The sequence below is a fragment of the Silurus meridionalis genome, chromosome 16, assembly GCF_014805685.1.
Source record: "Silurus meridionalis isolate SWU-2019-XX chromosome 16, ASM1480568v1, whole genome shotgun sequence".
Classification (NCBI taxonomy): Eukaryota; Metazoa; Chordata; class Actinopteri; order Siluriformes; family Siluridae; genus Silurus; species Silurus meridionalis.
Window position 1 is genome coordinate 10,123,831 of NC_060899.1, and position 23,178 is coordinate 10,147,008.

General features: G+C 35.8%; 1 protein-coding gene across 2 annotated transcripts; it reads left to right on the forward strand.

Annotated features, from left to right (window-relative positions):
• Positions 1–1,984: 1,984 nt before the first annotated feature.
• Positions 1,985–22,783, forward strand: tfcp2 (transcription factor CP2). 2 transcript variants are annotated; one of them, XM_046869517.1, is made up of 17 exons: positions 1,985–2,259; positions 2,626–2,835; positions 3,085–3,236; positions 4,039–4,115; positions 4,199–4,304; positions 4,583–4,689; positions 4,767–4,919; positions 5,117–5,227; positions 6,977–7,062; positions 8,923–8,974; positions 9,396–9,449; positions 13,480–13,573; positions 13,719–13,809; positions 15,097–15,203; positions 15,306–15,448; positions 21,071–21,122; positions 21,217–22,783. In XM_046869517.1, the coding sequence occupies exons 2-17, from the start codon at positions 2,714–2,716 to the stop codon at positions 21,252–21,254; spliced, it is 1,545 nt and encodes a 514-aa protein (XP_046725473.1). In that variant the 5' UTR covers positions 1,985–2,259; positions 2,626–2,713; the 3' UTR covers positions 21,255–22,783. The 2 variants fall into 2 exon arrangements, with proteins under 2 accessions (XP_046725473.1, XP_046725474.1); XM_046869518.1 differs by lacking the exon at positions 9,396–9,449.
• The last annotated feature ends 395 nt before the right edge of the window (positions 22,784–23,178 follow it).

A 23,178-nucleotide genomic window follows, 5' to 3' on the forward strand; every position in this document is an offset into this window, starting at 1 on the left:
CTTTCAGCATGACAATAATCCCAAACACACCGCCTGGGCAATGAAGGAGTGGCTTCGTAAGAAGCATTGCCAGGTCCTGGAGTGGCCTAGCCAGTCTTCAGAACTTAACCCTATAGAATATCTTTGGAGGGAGTTAAAAATCCGTGTTGCCCAGCAACAGCCCCAAAACATCGCTGCTCTAGGGGAGATCTGAAAGGAGGAATGGGCCAAACTACCAACAACAGTGTGTAAAAACCTTGTTGGGACTTACAGAAAATGTTTGATCTCTGTCATTGCGAACAAAGGGTATATAACAAAGTAATGAGATGAACTTTTGTTATTGACCAAATACTTATTTTCCACCATATTTTGCAAATAAAATGTGATTTTCTGGATTTTTTTCTCATTTTGTCTATATATATATATATATATATATATATATATATATATATATATATATATATATATATATATACAGTACAGACCAAAAGTGTATATATATATATATATATATATATATATATATATATATATATATATATATATATATATATATATATATATACAGTACAGACCAAAAGTTTGGACACACCTTCTCATTCAAAGAGTTTTCTTTATTTTCATGACTATGAAAATTGTAGAGTCACACTGAAGGCATCAAAACTATGAATTAACATATGTGGAATTATATATGGAATTATATACATAACAAAAAATTGAACTGAAAATATGTCATATTGTAGGTTCTTCAAAGTAGGCATCAAGAGAATGCCAAGAGTGTGCAAAGCAGTAATCTAAGCAAAAGGTGGCGATGCCTTCAGTGTATATATATACATATATATATGATCCATCCTAAAAATTAACATAATGATTCACCATCAAAGTTTGATTAGTCTTAACTTACTATGAATGTCCATATCTGAAACTTGAAGTGATCCAGACAGAATCTGATCCTTTTTGGATCGTTTTTTTTGGAACCCAAAAATTCAGAATGGAATATTTAATTAAAGTAATTAGAAATTCTCTGACTATTTCACATGTATTTTTTTTTTTTAATCATTGAATATCTAGTTTTGGTGAACCTGTACCCAGTATAGACTCCTAGCTGACAGAGGTGGAACCGTCTGCTACTGTGTGCCCCAAGGTTTGACATTTTGTGCTGCATTTTTGCTCAGAGTGCAGCGTAATTATTAAAGTTATCACTGATCTCTCTAAAATAAAAAGGTATACCTGTCCACAGAACTGCTGCTCACTGTCTATTTTTTCTTTTTTTTTATTAAAGCAAACAATATATTCTTAACCCTAACTGGTGTGTAAAAGGTTTAGATGTTCTGATTAAAATGTTAAATTTTTTTATGAATATTGAACTTGTAAATATTTAATACATTCCTTGGCTTATTGTGATTAAAAGTTCAGTAAAGAATCTTCAACCAACTGTTCTTATGCTTTCTTATAAATCTCTGGAAAATACCATTAAAAGTGATAGTTTCTTCAAGAAGGAACATTATATATAAGATTTCCTTCAAACTCATATTATTTCAAACCTTTTTTTTTTCTGGGGAACACATACACACAGAGCCAAATCTTTCCAATTTCAAAATTGTTACTCTTTCCCAAATAATTTAATGCCTGCTCATTTTTGCTGATGTTTTTGCTAGTATTTAAATGAAGGTCCCCTATTACAAGATGTTGCTGAAATCAAGTGGTCAGTTTGAATTTATTCTTATAAATTAGCAAATATCATTGAATATAAATCATATAAATACAATTATAAGAATTTGCATATAATCAGGTCAGACTTCACCAAATGTGATGCCACCAAGTAGAACTGTCACACAGTGATGATGAGTTTGGTTTCTGCACATCGCAGTATAAGCAGAAATCGTTTTATCCTCTCTAAATGATTTAGGTTGCTCACCACATAAACAACGTAAATCCAGAAAATAAAAAGGAAGTGTAGCCACCCAGACTGTAGAGGGCAATAATGTACTACAGCCTATTAAGGGGTACGCAATCGCCGAAGAAAAAGACTACGGATATTACGGCTTTAGCTCTAACAGAAGGCATAAACAAACATGTCTCTCGTGTAAAATCATTTTTTTTTTTAAATCTCTTTGTCCAGTCAGTTTTCGCTCTTTATTTTCTTATAAATCAGTGTTTATTATATTTACGGGCCACCAGGCCCCTCTGGTTCTAACTTACGGAAATAGTTTCCTCTAAGCCCCAGTTAGTTTATTCATTGCGAAGACGGATTAAAATGTGGTGTGAAGAAGGTCCAAGGTATCGCAGTTAACTTCTTTGTTTTTTTTTATTCCTAAACCACATTCATTCGTGGTCACATAAATATGTAGTTAAATTGTAATAAACTGTTCTTTCTGTTTGCTCGCCACCACTTAGTGAAGTCGGAAACCCAGCTGATGTGTGTGGGGGAAGGCAGTTGCTTCCAGCAGCCGGGTTTCTCTTAAGTCCCGCACGTGTAACCACGTCGTGGGGGTTTAAACTCGCAACGTGTGAATTGTGTTAATTACTTGATCACATAACGTTGTGTAACGTTAATATAACTGACTTTAACCCTAACGTTTGGTACTGTTTAACACGTGCAAGTGCTCTCTCGAATGTCCTAAAAGCGTGTGTGCTCTGTGACAGGTGCGTGTGAACTGCACACTCCGCGAAGTGATTCTAGGCCACCTTTGTTCATCGTGGTCAGTACGAGTTGAATAAGCTCACCGTCCAGATGGCCTGGGCTCTAAAACTGCCCCTCGCTGATGAGGTGATCGAGTCCGGCCTGGTGCAGGATTTTGACGCCAGTCTATCAGGAATTGGCCAGGAGCTCGGAGCTGGAGCCTATAGTATGAGGTATAATTCAGGAGTCTGCAGTACAGTGTATGACTCAATATTTCAATAATTATTTTTAGCATCTTAATTCTGATAATGAATGTGTAATTGATTTTACTGATTAGTATTTGTAAGAACTTTAGAATCTTTAAAACACATACTCATTACCCTTCGACTCATAACTTACAAATAATATATATCGTCAGCTTCCATAACTAAGACTTTTGTTTCAGTCTCTCTTTGTCTCCTATTCTTTGTGGTCTATTACAGTGATGTGCTGGCACTCCCCATCTTTAAGCAAGAAGAGTCCAATCTGCCACCTGATAATGACAACAAGATCCTTCCATTTCAATATGTTCTGTGTGCTGCCACGTCACCGGCTGTCAAACTGCATGATGAGACACTCACCTACCTCAACCAAGGTCTGGTCCTTCTGCATTACTGCATAAGAGAAACATGTCAACTTGTTTGAGACGTGTTGAAGCCATCAAACTACCTTATATTATCCTTAGAATAGTCGATTTTCTCAGTTTAAATATCTGATGTTTTCTATGTTCTATTGTGAACGTAATGAGTTTATGATATTCACAAATCATTGCCTTCTGCTTTTATTTACATTTTATAGTTGCACTGCAATTTTTGAATTGGGGTCTGAGTATACCTTTAAAAGGATCCTTTTTCAGTCAGGGTCTTTGGTTTCAAGTAAATGAAACGAGGTTAAAAAAAATTACCATTTGTTGTAGATGAAAATGTTGCTTATTTTTCTTTCAGCCAAAAAAGAATATTAAGATCCAGATTAATAATCAGTGTTACCGAGCTTAAAAACTGAAAGACCTATGAGCGTTTAAAACAATTGTGCAAATCATTCCAGATTAACATCTTGATTGGCCCATCTCTTGTTTTGTTGGAAAAAATAATAATCTACTTTTTGGAATGGTAGCTTGTCCAATATACACTTTCAGTGGATATATGCACAATTTTTAAAGGTATGGAGGTCTTGAATTATAATCAAAGTAAAGGACATTGGACAACATGGGACAACGTGTTCTACTGTGTAGGAAACATATCGCCTCATAATATTGTGTTTTAAAAACTTATACTTGTTAATTTTGTCGGTTTTGCTGGTTGTTCTCCGCAAAGCATTTTTACTGATGCAAATTTTGATGAAGTAATTTTTATGCTAAGCACCACCGAAGATATAACTCATCAAAGTTGTATATGCAGGGCAGTCTTATGAAATTCGAATGCTGGACAATCGGAAAATGGGTGAGCTTCCAGAGATCTCAGGCAAAATGGTGAAGGTATGATTTAACCTTGACAGTCAGGACAGAGGACAGTGCCTCTGTTTTTGTGGCTTACTTCCTTCTGTGTTCATTTTGACCAGAGCATCCTCCGTGTCGTTTTTCATGACCGGCGACTGCAATACACAGAGCACCAGCAGCTGGAAGGCTGGCGCTGGAACAGACCAGGTGATCGAATCCTTGACCTGGGTGAGTACTATAATCTGCATTTAAACCATGTTTGGTCTGTTTATTTATTGAATTGAGAAGTGCTGTTTAGATTTTTAATTTTTTTTATTTCAATAAACATTGATTGATCAGTGGAATAATGCAAAATGGGTCTGTGATGCTGGGTCAAAAATCCATATTAATGGATTAATTTGAAATTTTAGCTATAGTATGCTTGTTTATAATGGCAGGTGATTTTTTTTATTTTTTTTTATTTTTTATTAAATTGATAAAAAATGTTTCAAAATGTTCTGTTCCAGATATCCCTATGTCTGTTGGCATTGTGGATCCAAGGGCAAACCCAACACAGCTTAACACAGTGGAGTTCCTATGGGACCCATCAAAGCGGACTTCAGTGTTCATTCAGGTCTCCATTTTCTTTGAAGAAAGTGTATAAAATTATAAACATGTATGGTAATATTAAAACGTTTTTGCTTTTTTTAGGTTCATTGCATCAGCACAGAGTTCACAATGCGTAAGCATGGCGGAGAGAAGGGGGTGCCATTTCGCGTCCAAATCGACACTTTCAAAGAAAATGAAGCAGGAGATTACACAGAGCATTTGCACTCTGCCAGCTGCCAAATCAAAGTTTTCAAGGTAGTAACAATGTAGTACAAAGTGCTTTTTTTTTTTTCATTCAATTTGAAATTCATGTTTGCAGGGTAAATGATGTACTTGTTTGGTAAGATCACCATGTTCATCACCATGTGATACTTGTACAATTTTTTCTCTTTTAATAAACTAAAATTCTTATGTACCAAAGCTGGCTGAATATACAGTGTTTTGTGTTGTAGCCCAAAGGTGCAGACAGAAAGCAGAAAACTGATCGAGAAAAGATGGAGAAGAGGGCACCACAAGAAAAGGAGAAATACCAGCCATCATATGAAACCACCATCCTTACTGAGGTTTGTGCCTACAAATTGAGTAATATGTTGAACAATATTTCACAAAGTTTGGGTCAGAACCTGTGCAAACATTTTAGTTAGGTGTGGGAAAAATGATGTAAAGTAAGAATGCTTTAGAAGTGTTAGTAGATTATTTTTAGCACTACCGCATTTTCCAGACTATAAGCCCCTTCTTTTTTCCCACGCTTTGAACCCCGTGGCTTAAACAATGAAGCGGCTAATTTATTGATTTTTCCTGGGTTTTTCCCAGTTTCACAAGCTTCATCATAAATATGAATGAGGTTCCTCTGACTTTTGACCTGCCGCTCACTCGGACTGTCAACAGAAAATGTGAATAATTTGTCACGCTGAAAACAACCGGACATGAAAAAACGCACTTCACCTGTGTTCTGAGCTGCACAGCATCGGGAGAAAAGCTTCACCGATGGTGATTTTTAAACGCACGACGATGCCAAAAGATAAACTTTCGAGAGAAATTGTTGTGAAAGGAAGGAGGAAGACAGTGAACAATGACTTTCTTGGTAGGCTACTGTTTAGATACAAGCCATGTAACAGACACTGTCTTTCGTTAAAGCCTGTGTAAAGTTCATTAGTTTCAGTTTCATTATTTTCATTAGTTTCTCTCTCTTCATGTAATCCCAGACAGACCTGGTGATGTTGAGATCAGGGCTATGTGGGGGCCATACCATCAATTTCATGACTCCTGGTCTATGCTGAAGATAGTTCTTAATGATGTTGGCTATATGTTGAGGGCATTGTCTTTCTGCAAAATAAATACTCTGCTGGTACTGCATGATGGATAAGTATCTCCTTCTAGTTCTCAACATTGCGGACACCTTTAATCCTGACCAAATCTCCATTTGTAGAAATTCAGCCCCAAATGTGCAAGGAACCTCCAGCATGCTTCGCTATTGCCTGCAGACACACATTATTGTACCGTGCTTCTGCCCTTCTGTGAATATACTGCCTCCTGCTATAGCCAAATATTTCAAATTTTGACTCATCAGTCCAGATCACATGCTGCCATTTTTCTGTTGCTAAGTTCCCATGTTTTTGTGCATAGTTGATTTGCTTAACCTTGAATTATGGGATTTTGGCTGCAATTCTTCTATGAAGACCTCGGTCCCACTGGGCTTCCACAATTCTATGCAGATGGCACTGCTGGACATGTCAGCATGATGTTTCATCTGCTGCATTAAGTTTCCTTGGCTAACCACTATGTCTACAGTCCTTAATGTTACCCGTTTATTTTTGCACAAAATAGCTTGAAACCCCAGTCTGTTTTGACTTTTGCTTTTTTTTAGCCTGGCAGAGCTCTTGCTGATGCAGTATAACTACCTAGTATTATCTTGTTGCTAAGCTCATTCTTGCCATGGGGTATGGCCTATAATGGAAAACTTTCACAACCTCTCATATGAAATTGATAATTAGCACCTGCTTGTTATGAAATGTCTACATTTCTGTTTAGTTTGCTTTGTTTATGACACTAAAGTTGACATTAGGAAAGATTAGAGAAGGATAAGATTTCCAGGTCACATTAATCAGTTGTCTCTCTTTAGTTTTCCTGCAACTACATAGATCACAGTGACTTCTACATTTTATGTCAACCAATGCAGTAGTTTTTTTAACATAACCATGTCCATAAACGTTTAATTAGCTGGTATTATGGTGACGGGTATATAATTGTACAATAGTTTATATTAAATGTAATGTGAATAGAAATAACTGAAATGGTATTTTTATTTCTAGTGCTCACCTTGGCCTGAGGCCACTTATGTGAACAACTCTCCATCACCAGGTTTCAGCAGCACCCCCAACAGCTTTTCTACTGAAGGGTAATGTCACACATTGTGGATTCTGTTCTTATGCTAATATGTATAGTACATAAGACTGTTATTTATTCCCTATAGTTGCAATAAGTTGTCGTATGATTCCAAATAGCTTTTTGCAGCCTCGGGATGCCACTAAATGTTAACCACAAAAAACTAAATAAAAAATCTAAGATAGTTATAGTTGAGGAGTAATTAGTTCTAAATATTTGGTTTTGCTGTTATTTTTAAAACATTAAATAATAATAATTATAGACAAATGGAAATGTGCAATAAAAAATAGGTGCCAGACCTAAATGACTATTAATGATTTCACATTCCAAAAAAGTTGGGACAGGTAGCTATAAGAGGCCGAAAAAGTTAAATGTACATATAAGGAACAGCTGGAGGACCAATTTGCAACTTATTAGGTCAATTGGCAACATGATTGGGTATAAAAAAGAGCCTCTCAGAGTGGCAGTGTCTCTCAGAAGTCAAGATGGGCAGAGGATCACCAATTCCCCAAATGCTGTGGTGAAAAATAGTAGAGCAATATCAGAAAGGAGTTTCTCAGAGAAAAATTGCAAAGAGTTTGAAGTTATAATCATCTACAGTGCATAAGATCATCCAAAGATTTAGAGAATCTGGAACAATCTCTTTGCGTAAGGGTCAAGGCCGGAAAACCATATTGGATGCCTGTGATCTTCGGGCCCTTAGACGGCACTGCATCACATACAGGAATGCTACTGTAATAGAAATCACAACATGGGCTCAGGAATACTTCCAGAAAACATTGTCGGTCAACACAATCCACCGTGCCATTCGCCGTTGCCGGCTAAAACAGTATAGGTCAAAAAAGAAGCCATAAAGAAGTGGAAACTGTTCTGTGGTCAGACGAATCAAAATTTGAAGTTTTTTTTGGAAAACTGGGACGCCATGTCATCTGGACTAAAGAGGATAAGGACAACCCAAGTTGTTATTAGCGTGCAGTTCAGAAGCCTGCATCTCTGATGGTATGGGGTGGCATGAGTGCGAGTGGCATGGGCAGCTTACATATCTGGAAAGGCACCATCAATGCTGAAAGATATATCCAAGTTATAGAACAACATATGCTCCCATCCAGACATCGTCTCTTTTAGAAAAGACCTTGCATTTTCCAACATGACAATGTCAGACCAAATACTGCATCAATTACATCATGGCTGCGTAGAAGAAGGATCTGGGTACTGAAATGGCCAGCCTGCAGTCCAGATCTTTCACCCATAGAAAACATTTGGCGCATCATAAAGAGAAAGATGCGACAAAGAAGACCTAAGACAGTTTAACAACTAGAAGCCTGTATAGACAAGAATGGAACGACATTCCTATTCCTAAACTTAAGCAACTTGTCTCCTCAGTCCCCAGACGTTTGCAGACTGTTATAAAAAAGAGGGGATGCCACACAGTGGTAAACATGGCCTTGTCCCAACTTTTTTGAGATGTGTAGATGCCATAAAATTAAAAATCAACTTATTTTTCCCTTAAAATGATACATTTTCATAGTTTAAACATTTGATATGTCATCTATGTTGTATTCTGAATAAAATAATGAAATTTGAAATTCCACATCATGGCATTCTGTTTTATTCACAATTTGTACAGTGTCCCAATTTTTTTTTGGAATCGGGTTTGTACTTAATAAATGTTTAATTATATTAACAAATTAAATTGTATATATTACAATATGACATTTGCTATTTTAATGAAATTGAGTAAAGAAATGGAAATTTAATTTAATTTTTTCTTTACTTAATAGGGTAAATAAGGGCCAACATGTAATATGTGTATTTTATTTTTTTATTTTATTTTATTTTTTAAAGCTTTTAATTTGGTTTTGTTTGTGTCTAGGAATGGTTCACCAAATCACCAGCCAGAGCCACAAGTGGTACAAGTAGCAGATGTGAGTGCCTTTTTGATCTTTTGTTCATCCATTTGTTCCTTTTTTGGTTCCGTTTTTGCTATCAAAGATTTTAATACTTTTTTCCACAATTCGATTAGAAAATTTACTTAAGTGTCTATACATTTTTAGACTACACTTTTGACTACACACTATACTACATGTAAAAATAAACTGATCGGGCGAAACACACGTTTTCATAAAGCACACAATAAAAGATGTGTAGTTGCTGATAGAAGTCTTTGGAAGTTTTGATGATCTTTATGCATCTAAAGTGCAGATTATTGTACATGCCTACTCATGTCTGCAGGGGTGTTAGTAAATTTAACCAAAATTTGAAATAACCTGAAAAAAATATACAGTATACTGTAATGTAATGTAATACTATAATAATATAACCTTTTTCTTTTTTTTCCATTTAAAGCACAATTTGGATCTTTTCAGGAACATCTGTTTCAGTGATAAAGACACAAAATACGTAGGTTTTTTGACAGTGATATAATAAAAAATGATCTCTGTACACCACCATGATGGATCTGAAATGAAGTTGTGGCTTTATAGTATTGCTATAACACCATGATATATTGTTTCACCTGTATAAGAATTATAGCCATTTATTTTTAAATAGTCCTACATTGTCACAGTCTCAAAAGTATTTAGACAGTTGACTGACAAGCAGTTTTCTGGTCAGGTGTGGGATTTTTTTCTTTTGTTATTTCATGACAAATTAAGGAGATAAGATTTGGTAATCCCTGAATAGTTTTTATTAAAGATTTTATATTTACCCAATGGTCGTCATCTATAGATTGGACTACCAAATCATCAGATGTTTAACTTGAGTAGTCTTGACCAGTAAAGTAACTGCAAGTTTGGTGTATAGGCACCCATTTCTTATTCGGGCCACATTAATTTATTTATTAAGTCCTTGTTATAGATGGAGACAAATTGATTGGAACAAATAAAATACAAAAGGGGAAGCATTTATTCTTATTGATTTGGGAGTTTGAAAATGGATTCCCTATTATAAGATGGTGTTTTATATACTAAAGAAAAAAGTTACTTAAAAAGCAACCTTTTTAAGATCCATGGTGATGTAAATACCTATGCTCTCTCCCTCCACCCTTAGCCTGAGAAAAAAGCATTGTTAATAATTCAGGCCCAAATCTAATATTTAAGGACAGCAAATTGAATAGACCTTTTTAACACCAAGAGGAAACTACAGTGCATCTGGAAAGTATTCAGATTGCTTCATTTTATGTTACAGCCTTTTTCCAAAATTGATTAAATTCATTATTGTCCTCAAAAGTCAACAAAAAAATACCTCATATTGACAAGTAAAGAAATTTGTTTGGAATCTATTCAAATTTATATATATATATATATATATATATATATATATATATATATATATATATATATATATATATATATATAATATAAAAACGAAAAAAAATTGATCAAGAACCCAATGTTCACTCTGAAAGAGCTCCAGCGTTTCTTTGTTTAGAGAGAATGAGTGGCTACAGGACGACTCTGTGAATGTGCTTGAGTGGCCCAGCCAGAGCACAGACTTGAACCTGATTGAACATCTCTGGAGAGATCTAAAAATGGCTGTGCACCAGTGCTCCGCATCCACCCTGATGGAGCTTGAGAGGGTCTGCAAAAAAAAAAATGGGAGAAACTGCCCAAACAATATAGGTATGTCAAGCTTGTAGCATCATACTCAAAAAGAGTTGAGGCTGTAATTGTTGCCAAAGGAGCTTCAACAAAGTATTAAACAAAGGCTGTGAATAAATAAGTGCATATGAATCTTTTTTTTTTTTTTCCTTTTTTTAATACATTTGCAAAGATTTCAAACACACTTTTGATTTTATATATATATATATATATATATATATATATATATATATATATATATATATATATATATATATATACATACACACACACACACACACACACACACACACACACACACACAGTGGTACCTTGACATACGAGTTTTTTGAGATACGAGCGGTCACTCGGTCGATTTTTTGCTTTGATACACGAGAAAAAACTTGAGATACGAGCTCGAGACGCCGCTGCTAGATGGCAAATCGAAGCCAGAAAGCGAAGATTGTGACGAAAATTAAGATAAGCAAAGAAGAATAAGTAAAAAAATTTTTACGTAGTGTACAGGAGTGATAGTAAAAAAACGAGTTTTCCCTCCGCTTATCGCCTCTACACACATATATATATATATAAATACAAAATTTGGAGGAAAATAATGAATTTCATCAATTTTGGAATAAGGCTGTAACATAATGAAATGTGGAAAAAGTGAAGCGCTGCGAATATTTTTCAGATGCACTGAATAAGGGCACAAGCACATATGTGTATGCTGTCAAAGCTGTATCATGTCCTAATGTTTGATTGTTTTATCTAAATGCGTAAACTTGTACAATACTGTCTCTATTAGCCATACAAATGATTTGGTATATATTTTGCAGTCTACATTAAGAAAACTAATTAAGATAAGATAAGATAAACCTTTATTCGTCCCACAGTGGGGAAATTTCTTATTAGACTGTATGAGGCATATGTGTTTATAATAGCCAATTTCAAATATCAAACACTGTAGTTTATTTGATTGGATCTGTAATTTTCGACAAAAATGTATGCTCAGAATAAAGACAAAATTATTTTTAAAAATTCAGTCAGCTAGTCATTGGGCCCTACTGCCTTTTCTGATGACATTCACTGAGTAGCCTCTAAGATTTCTTCAGAAATGGAGGGAGCATTAAGATTAGATCTACCCAGTGTCAGAAACTACCAAAAGAACTATACCATCTGAAAATGACACATTCTGAGAATCTGGAATGTTATTCTGAAAGTAAAAGAATGCTACCTGTTGGGTTTATCATCAAATGTGTGATGTGTGTCTAGCAGGATGCAGTAATTTGTAAATGTAATTGGTGTGTTTATGATACAACTAGATTAACTAGGATTTAGGGGGTTGTGTTGCTTACCTGGGGACTAGGTGGGAAGAAGACAAGCTGATCGTGTATAATGCTCTGAGCAATGTTCTGCTTGCAGACCTTGGGTCCTGGCATTTATGTTACTTTGGCACATTTTGCAGACCAAGTATTCCTTTATGACAGTAGCCGCTTTAAAAAGGATAATGCACCTTGCCAAATTGTCATGTTTCTCAAACCATTCCTGAACAATTTTTGGAAATGATAAAAAATATTGGGGCATGTGGCTTATGTGTTTTTGTTGCCCAAGTGTGCCTTGTTAGATTGTTAGAGTTAATAGCTTAGGATAACTACCCTTGGTTTGAGCCCTGGGTATTGCCTGTGAACACTACATTTGTTGTTAAAATGATTAACCAACATGAAGACCAGGGAGCTATTTGTGGAAGAAAAGCAGGTCAAGGGCATAGCCAATACAACAATTTGGGATGTTCTGAAAAAGAAACAAACGACTGGTGTAGTACAAACCAGATGTCAAACAGCTCGTCTATTGAAAGTATGAGAGTTGTGGAGAAAAACTCATTACTCTGTGTGTAGCATTACCATATTGTGACGGGTACAGTGCAGGCAAGAAACCTCTATGTGTACTGAGGAACTTAAACTGCTGAAGAGAAGGAGGGAAGGAGAATGTAACCATGGCACCGCTCATCACCTGGCCAATAAAATCCCTACAGTAAAGCATGGTGGTGGCAGCATCATGCTACGGGGATGTTTTCAGCAGCAGGAACTGTGAGACTAATAAGGATCATGGGGAAAGATGAATGTACAGACACCTCCTTGATGATAACCTGCTCCAGAGCACTCTGGACCTCAAACTGGGGTGAAGGTTTATCTTCCAACATGACAACAACCCTAAACACACAGCCAAAATAACAAAGGAAAGGCTATGAGACGACTGTGAATGTGCTTGAGTGGCCCAGCTCTAAAACATATTAGTGTAATGCAATAATGATTTGATTATAAGATCTTTGGTGTTTGACATGGCAATTTGAAATTGTATAAGTAGTCTCTGGTGTACATTGTACAGTTTAACAAGAGATGTCTGGTAAGCCCTATACTTGCTTCTGCCAAGAGCCTACATTATGTTTTTGGTCCCTAACCCTAAGATAAAATTTTCATGAAAATCATTGTCATGAAATAATCACTCAATCAATTAATCATGTAATATTGTTGCAGCAGGTGAATAAATGTAATGTGCAAATTTTCTGCTCTGGTATTATTACATGGTTTAACATTTATTTGTGGGTTTGTATGAGATTTAAAAAAAAAAATAGAAAATTTTAAACAAATGATCTTTCCTTAGATAATAACAGGGAACAAACAATCACATTTGTTAGCTTTGAGAGATTTAGATTTTGGATCTCAAAATATGCAAGAGGCATCATTTTACATCTGCCTGTGAAAGGCAAAGTGCTGTTGAATAGAACAAAAATTCTAATGACTTTACAATCCGAATCCCTACCTAATACTTTTCTCCTTATACTAAACAAACAGAATCTGCTACCCGCTGCAACACCCCAAGAAGCACAGCAATGGCTTCATAGTAACCGCTTTTCACCATTTTGCCGTCTATTCACAAACTTCTCAGGTAATTTCATGTCTTGTATTTTCAGCTTTTTATCCATAGTCAGCAATCTTAAGGCATTGTGTGCTTATTCTGGGTTTAAAGAAATGCTATATAACATTTGTATATTGATTAAATGTATGCATTCTCTTGTTGGGATTGTCATCAGGGGCAGACCTATTGAAACTCACTAGAGAGGACGTTATTCAAATCTGTGGCCCCGCTGATGGCATACGACTATTTAACTCGCTCAAAGGAAGGTGAATGGTTTTTTTTTTGTTTTTACTAGATGCAGGCACAAACAAATTATTTTTTTTAATTATTTGTGTGTTATACATGTATAACAACTCCAGTGTAAATACTTATTGTTAGTTTGACACTATACAGGGTGTTATTTTTCTTTTTCATGGTGATTAATGCAGCTCTGTAGCTATCGATTATTTTAGTACTGTAGTATTTTAAAGTATTCTAACGATTAGTCAGTCGATTAATCGAGTAATCGGATAGCAATACTAAATATAGAAAAAAATGAACAAGTAACTTTTTTCCTTTTTAGAAAAATTAACATTTTATTGCTGAAATTGCATACAAGAATATCTGTGAAAACTAAACACATTTAGTGCATTTAATTGCCTATTTACATGAAAATACAAATATATAAATAAAAATCATAATTAAAATATAAAGATCTATTTCAGATTACTCTTTAAAAAAAAAACAAAAAAAAAAAACAAGTATGAAACAAGTAAGCAAGTAAGTAAACACACTGTATGGTGTTTTCTTGAAGTGATCTCTCTTTGGCCTGAATCCTATGGAAGCCTGTTTCCACAAAATAAAAAAAAGTTATCCTATTTCTGATTTACAATTCAGACTCTCATAAACATCCAACATTTCCGGTGCATCCACCGGAAACCATGTTGTCGCCTTGAAGTTTAAAGCTGTGGGTGTATGAACGAGGCTCCTCTGCTTCATCTGTCTTGTTCTCTCCAGGGATCAGAGGCTTGGTTTGATACAATACGATTCTATTGATTGTAGCCTTTTTCATTTTGAATGTGTTAAGCTTTCTGGTACTACAGAGGGGGTGACAGGGGTGACGCTGCCTGATTGGGGAAAAAAATGTTTTTTTGGAATTGCGAGGAAAAAAAGGCGTAATTGCACTGAAAAAGTCAGAATTAGGCAAACTTACATTTTTATTTGTCGGAAACGGGCTTCCATATGAATTTTCTCCTCTCCCCTTGAAGTTTTCTCTCTGTTCCTTCATTCTGTAGCATCTTCTGTGTTTATCTGTCCAGAGCGCTCTATAGTTTAGCAGGTGGTGCGTGAGTAATAATGGTCCTTAGGGAAACACAGTGCTCCGTGTTTAGTTAAATGGACTAAGGGATTAAATGGACTAAAATAATTTGCCTTGATGATTTTTTGTATTGGAGTTTCTCGAGGAATCATTTTAGTCCTAATTAATGTTTTGGTATCAGTTCAGTCACACGTGTGTATGTTTTAATGTTTGTGTGCACTGCTGACTGTATTCTTTTATTTATGCATTATTTTAGGGTGGTACGCCCAAGACTCACGATCTACGTGTGCCAGGAGTCTCAGCAGGCCCGAGACCAACAACAAAAACATGAGAACGGAGATGGTGCTAGCAATACTTTTTTTGGTATGTCCTTGTTGGGATTTGTGAGTAAAGGTACATCTATATCAAAGCAATCTCAAAACAGCTTATAAAAAGGGTTTTTTATTCCTTGTTTAATGTTTATAGTGTATCATGCGATTTACCTGGAGGACCTAACAGCCATTGAGCTGACTGAGAAATTAGCTCAGCTTTTCAACATCTCTCCACGCCAGATCAGTCAGATCTTCAAGCAGGGACCCACAGGCATTCATGTGCTTGTCAGCGATGAGGTACAGTTTCACAATTTCTCATATTGATATATTTCTTCTCTTCCAAATGTGTTTAAATGGCAAGATCAATTATTTATTTTTTTTATACACTGACGATGTTCAGATTGATAATCGATAGATAAATGACACTAGCATTTTAAATTTGATCTTTTACAGTCGTGTGAAAATTAACGTACTCAATGAATTTTTTATATTCTTTTTCTAATTGTCTCTACTTTGGTCTCAATTATTTAAAGGGCATTGTTCCAGAAGTCTTGTTTTGTTCGGTCATGACTTTGCAAACCTAAGTTGTGCTACCATGTTCTAATGGACTTTGAATTTTTTGAAAATAGCCTTATAATCCTTCCCAGATGGCCAGCAACAATTGCTTCTCTAAGTTCATTGCCGATGTCTTTCCTCTTTGGTATTGTGTTAACAAATACCTGAATGCTTCTGACCAGCAAACTGTTAAAACGTGGGCTTTTATGGAGGCAGTCACACTTGCCGATGATCAGTTAATCGAGGGCATTCAATAAGCAGCACCTTAGCCTATATCAGAAGCACTAAGCGTATACTTTTTTAGTTTTCCCAAACATGTCTATTTGATTTTGCATTTGTAAAATAAATAATGAATCAAAATGTCTTGTGTTTTTCTAGGAACACATTTAACTAATTTTAAGACCTGTATGATTTTCATGTTCTGATATGTAAAACTATAGAATTCAAAGAGGGGAGACTTTTATTTTCAAATGACTTTATCTAGATATTTTAAACAAATTGCATTATGGCAGGTGTTTAAAAAAATTGTAATATTTGAATATGTGACAGGTGTTTCTTGTTGTCCAGGTGTGGTCTATTAGGTTGGTTGTTTAAACAATTAATATTAAGAGGCAACACAGTGAAACAAATGATCATATTGTTTTCATGATTTTCCAACATAAAACTGTCTACCATAGCTAGACCTGAATCTACCTTCTAAAAAAGAGGTGCTATCTTCAGGATGATGGTAAAACATTATCCAAGACAGTGTAATTTTTTTTTAAAGGCAACAGGGATTTATTCAAATTCCACATTGAACATTAAGGTACAAAGGACAGTAAATTGAATGCCCATGTCTATTCTATTAAGGTTTTATAAGAACGTCTAACAGATGTTAGTGGTATGAGGGGAAAACCCATCAGATAATTGTGTTGATGAATCACCATATTGATTTCACATTGTAGTGGATTAAACAGATAATCAATCACAGAAAACATTACCCTTGGCATTGCCCTTGTGTATATTGATTAAATGTGAGTGGGGTGATTTCTTAATGCCAGTGTAAATAGGAATGTTTTCTGAAACCCTCATTGTGCAATTGTGCATTTAGTTCCTCTTAAAATGTTTAATCTCTTAAGGTGTTTGGCCACTGTGAGAAAACCCTGCCTAGAGGAACCCATGGGACAAGGTTAGAGGAGTCTGGGTATTATTATTATTTTTTTTAAAGCTTTAAAATTTGCACCACCTGGCCTTTCTTAATGATGCCTGTAAATAAGCCATGACCCTAACATCCTAATTAAGATCTGATGCCTTGGTCACAGTTATCCGAGAGCTCAAGTCTCCTAGGGTTCCTATTCTTTTGCAGGGTGCTGCTTTCCCTTTTCCACTCTAAAATTGTAAAAAACAAAAACAATTCACCAATATTGCTTAAAATATTGCAAAAGAGTTTTTCATGTTTAACTTGATGCTTTTTGGAGATCATTTCATCTTCCACTTGCTTAACTGTAACCCTCCAGGGGTGCCCAAACTTTTGCATGCAACTGTATGTATGTGTGATATGTCTGTATGGGGTTAAATGTACATATGTGCAAATATATGTACAGTTGTATGCAAAAGTTTAGGAACCCCTGACAATGTCCATGATTTTCATTTATAAATATTTGGGTGTTTTGGATCAGCAGTTTCATTTGAAGGACACAGTAATATTTCAGTAGTGAAATGAGGTTTAATGGATTAACAGAAAATGTGCAATATGCATTAAAACGAAATTAAACAGGTGCATGAACAGGAACATAGTGAGAAAATAGAAGGACACAGGCACAGTTCTTGTTAAGGCCAGAAGTTATAGGCCACATAAAATATTGGAAAGGCAAAGAAGAAGGATGGTGAGAACTGTCAAAAACAGCCCACAGACCACCTCCAAAGACCTACAACATCAACTTGCTGCAGATGGTGTCACTGTGCATCGTTCAACAATTCAGCGCACATTGCACAAGGAGAAGGTGTATGGGAGAGTGATGCGAAAGAAGCCTTTTCTGCACACACAACACAAACTGATTTGCTTGAGATATGCAAACGCACATTTGGACAAGCCAGCTACATTTTGGAATAAGGTGCTGTGGACTGATGAAACAAAGATTGAGTTATTTGGTGAAAACAAAGGGCGTTATGCATGGCGGCGAAAGAACACAGCATTCCAAGAAAAACACTACACTAAAATTTGGTTCAATCATGCTGTGGGGCTGTGTGGCCAGTGCCGGTACTGGGAATCTGGTTAAACTTGAGGGTCGCATGGATTCCACTCAATATCAGCAGATTCTTTAGAATAATGTTAAGGAATCGGGGCTGGATATTTCAACAAGACAACGACCCAAAACACTGCTCAAAATCTATTTGGGCATTTATGCAGAGGAACAAGTACAATGTCCTGGAATGGCCATCCTGGTCCCCAGACCTGAATGTCATTGAACATCTGTGGGGTGATTTTGAAGCAGGCTGTCCATGCTCAGCATCCATCAAACCTAACTGAACTGGAGATGTTTTGTAAGGAGGAATGGTCCAAAATACATTCATCCAGAATCCAGACACTCATTACAGGCTATCGGAAGCATCTAGAGTCTGTTATTTCTGCTAAAAGAGCTCTACTAAATATTGATGTGATTTTTCAGTTGGGGTGTCCAAATTTATGCACCTGTCTAATTTTGTTTTGATGCATATTGCGCATTTTCTGTTAATCCAATAAACCTCAATTAACTACTGAAACATTACTGTGTCCTTCAGTTATTTGATAGATCAAAATGAAATTGCTGATCCAAACACTCAAATATTTATAAAAGAAAATCATGGACACTTTCAGGGGTTCCTAAACTTTTGCATACAACTGTATATGTATGTATGTGTGTGTATATATGTACATACATACATATACTGTATATACATACAGTATATCACAAAAGTGAGTACACCTGCCTTCTTCAAATCCCACCAAAGATTTTCAATTGGATTTAAATCTGGTGACTGAGAAGGCCACTCCAGAACACTCCAGCATCTTTTGGATGGCATGATTTGGAGGCACCACTGAGTTAGAGGCTTTTGCACGTAAAAAATGGGCAAAGATTCCAATCGAGAAGTGTAAGAAGCTTGTCAGCACTTATCAAAAACGTTTTTTTTTTTGTTTGTTTGTTTTTTTTTATATAGAAGTTATCACATCTAAAGGGTGCTCCACAAGGTACTGAAGCTGGGGGTTGAATAATACTGCACATGCTCATGTGTTACAAGACTTACAATTTTCATTTAAACTTCAAAGTTAAGTCAACTTCTGTTGTAAAAATAACTCAAATATGTATCAATAAATATTGTTTGTTATTTAATGAGTTTTTATTTTCATTATCTTTCATCAACATCATTGTATTGTCTATTGAGGTGAGGGGGTTGAATATATGAGTGTATGTATGTGTATTTTTTTTTTATCTCGACTAATTGCATGATTGTCGCTCTTTAAAATTGTTGAAGTTAATGCTCTTAATGTTCAATGGGTCAGGACTGTCATAAGGGGGACCAACACAATATTAGGCAGGTGGTCATAATGTTATGCCTGATCTGTGTGTGTGCGTGCATACCGTATATTATATACTTTTTGGCTTTTGCTTCCAAAACAGTCCAAACACATTAAACATTAACAGAATTAACTTCAACAATTTGAGCGACAGTTGCTCGTCTGTTAATTCGGAGATTGGACCACACAGGCCACTTCCCATGTACATCAATGAGCCTTGGCCGCCCATGACCCTGTCACCGGTTCACCACTGTTCTTGCTTTGGACCACTTTTAATAGATACTGAACACTGCAGAACAGGAACACCCCACAAGAGCTGCAGTTTTGGAGATGCTCTGACCCAGTCGTCTAGCCAACACAATTTGTCCTTTGTTGAACTTGCTCAAATCCTTAAGCTTGCCAATTTTTCCTGCTTTTAACACCTTGATTTTGAGGACAAAATGTTCGCTTGCTGTTTATATATATCCCACCCACTAACAGGTGCCATGATAAAGAATCAGTCTTATTGCGTGCATCTACTTGGCTCAATGCTGAATAGACATCTGTTGTGGAGAGTGATAGTGGGTTGCTGGTATAAGTCAAGTCAGCATTTAAGATTAAATGTCCTCTACCTTGATCGAAGCAAGTGTTTGCTTCATCTGGGAGAATGGCACTGCTGGTTGGTAGAGACTCTATTGCCGGTTTTTAATCTGTGATGGTCTGTATGGCCATGTGTCTGGAATCAGAGTTGTGGAAGTGGTCTTCAATGTGAAGTGTTTGGCTCTCCTAATACCTTTTTTTCAGGTTGGTCTTGGCTCTGTTGTAGTCCTGTACCTTGCCAAATTTAAAAGGACCATCTCTTGCTTTCAGCAGAAGATGGACCTCAGAGTTCATCCACAGCTTATGATTAGGAAATCATTTCATGTGTTAGATGGTAGTCACTTTGTCAATGCATGTGTTAATATGGTGCAAAACAGAGGATGTATATATGCCAATGTCTGTGTGAGAGTCCAGTGTGGCCTGAGAGACTAACATGTTCCAGTCAGTATCCTGGAACTGTTGCTGTGGAGAAAAAATTGCCCCCTCTGGGCATACCATCACTGTCTTCACAGCTGGTTTGATCAGTAGGTGCATTTACATGGAGCATTGTAATGGGTTTTAAAAGTCCAATCCGAATGAAAATGCTCCATATAAACACCTCAATCGGAATATAAATGCCCAAACCACATGAAATTGTAATCTATTTGAAAGGAGTGGAATAATCAGTGTAATTGGATTTTTGACGGCCTCTTCTTTTGGGACCATTAACCCTCTACCAGTCCACACAAAAGTTTGAATGACTAGCAACTCATGCGAAAGTTTAGTTTCCATTGCAGGTCACTAAATTCCAGCATTACAACCCGCTTCCACCCATCATTTCGATTGAAAGCGTGTAACATGTAAACAACATACTGGATTAGATAATGTCTCATGTAAACAGTCTACAAAATCTTTCAATATAAGTGATTTTAATCGAAAAGACAAAAAAGTGTAAATTTAAATGTAGCTAGTGGTGTGTATTTGGGAAGCATAAACAAAGAGTGGTGATGAGACTGGCCCAAATTGAGGAGGGGAATGGCCGTTTATGCCTCAGGTATGTTTATATATACCTGGTCCATTGTGTTGTCACCTCCGGTAGAGCGGAAGACTGGTAACGCCTTCATTACTACTTTTACTAGACTTGAATATTATTAGTATGCTACATTTATTTATTTATTTATTTATTTATTTATTTTTAAAGAAAAATTTAGTTAGTTAAGCACATGTTTTAAGTCTGTTGTATGACCTAATTAAAAATGTCTTCCACACAGATGATTCAGAACTTTCAGGATGAGATGTGTTTTGTGTTGGACACAATGAAAGGTAAATGAACTGTAATTAACCAAATATGTGAATAATAATTTAGTAACTAATTTAGTAACATTTTATTATTTCTCGTTTGTTTCTGAATTCACAGCTGAGACGAATGATGGCTATCACATTATCTTGAAATGAGAACGCAATCTGTGGGAGGAGAGTCAGCACTGGTTTACAGCAGACTAATCTTAATCAGTATGCTTCCCCATACTCTTCCTGGATCTTATGATTACGATTGTTTCTTACAATTGTATTGCTCAGGCAATAGAGGCCTCTATTGTAAAGTAGAAATTTATCTGGCCTGTTCTGATACCTTACAGTCTTAGTCTCCACAGAGTGTCTGTACTGCCAGTACTACCAGAAAGCTGTGTTTTATTGTTTTGCATTATTACTTTAGTTATCATTACTTTTTAAAATCTCTTTTCTTTGATCTCTATACATTTATTGTACGCAACTGTGTGCCAGAGCCTGCTGTCTAAGAATGACTGAATGGGTTGTTGTAGATTTAGCATTAGCAGACATCCAATCTCTGAAGAGTTTTGCATCCTGTGCCTATATTCCACCATTTATCAGCATTGCAAGTTATTTGCATAGAAAAGACAAAAGTCATAAAAAAAAAATAGAATCAGCAATTACTCCCAAAAGGCCTATATGTAGATGCCTTACTGAAAATGTGGTTTCAACATAATCTGTCAGTGAGATCATTTGCAAATCATGTTTATTGTTTAAAATGAATTATTTCAGTAACTTCCCCTGGCTTGCCAACATGAAGAAACATAGCACTGCTACATATACTTGTTACTTTTCTATAGCTCAATTATAATCAAGTAATTTCTTCCATATAAGAAGTAATGTTTCTTTAAACTCTTAACAATCTAAGTAACATTAATTCAGTTGCTAATTTACAACAGTGTTCACACACTACATTTTTGTTGAATATTCTCTTATACTGTTCGTCTGAACGTAAGTGGGCTTTAAGGGCATTACTTCCAGCAGATTATCTTTTTTTTTTTTTTTTCAGCTTGGCAGTTTTTTCTTTTTAAACATATGCTTATCCTTTTCAAGTTTCTACAGAGGTATATTTAGAACATCATGCTTTATGTAAGTAAACCAGCAGCATTGTGTTGATCATTGCAGTACAAATTAATTTGGTGTGAAACCTGTAAATGTTTGTGAAGGTAGAGCAGGTTAGCTGTGTTGGATGTATGCAAGACAGCAATATGAAAAGCATTGTCTATCTGTTCCCCTTTTCCTGATGTCCATGCAACAATTAAAACAATTTACCAATGGAAAAAAAACGTCTGCTTGTGTGTCAGTTAATGTTAATGCTAGAACTTGAAAAGACTCCAGTTAATAGTAATAGCTTTCATTCTTTCCTATGGGGGATTCATACTGAATGCATTCAAGTGTATTAAGGTAAAGGGTATAAATGATCTGTTATCTAGATAAGTGGACTGGAAGCAAAATAACTTGTTGCAGGAATGCCTAATTGTATTTGGCAATGCACAAATATATTTATCATGTAGTGTTTCTTTTTTTTTTCCATGAACATTTACAGTACGGTATTAGTTTGTCGACTTTTTAAAATGCCATTTGGGAGAAAAATCTCTTATTGGTGTACAAAGACAAATGATGTGACTTATTAAACAGAGCTTTTCATTTCTTCATTTGTCTTCTCATCTTTCACAGATTTATAGGTTTCATTAGTAAACCACCCACTTAAAATGTTTGAAAACATCAGTACAAGTACATTAAATATGATTTCTGGAATATTTCAACATTTTTACCTGAAAATAAATACACCATGCGATAAAAGCTTTTGAAACAGCCAGAAAAGGTACATGAGATTTGTGGAACATTTCTGCCTACAAATAAACTCATGGAAATGATGCATGAAATCTTAACACAAGTGGTCTGGGAAGACAGATTTATAATGTGAGGTGTGAATGGCTAAGCATCTTTAATGTCCACATGTCGTGTGTGATCCAGTCACCCAGGATGCATGTTCACACCCTGGGATCCATGAAATGACTAAGATGAGTAAGAACAGGAACTTTGTGCC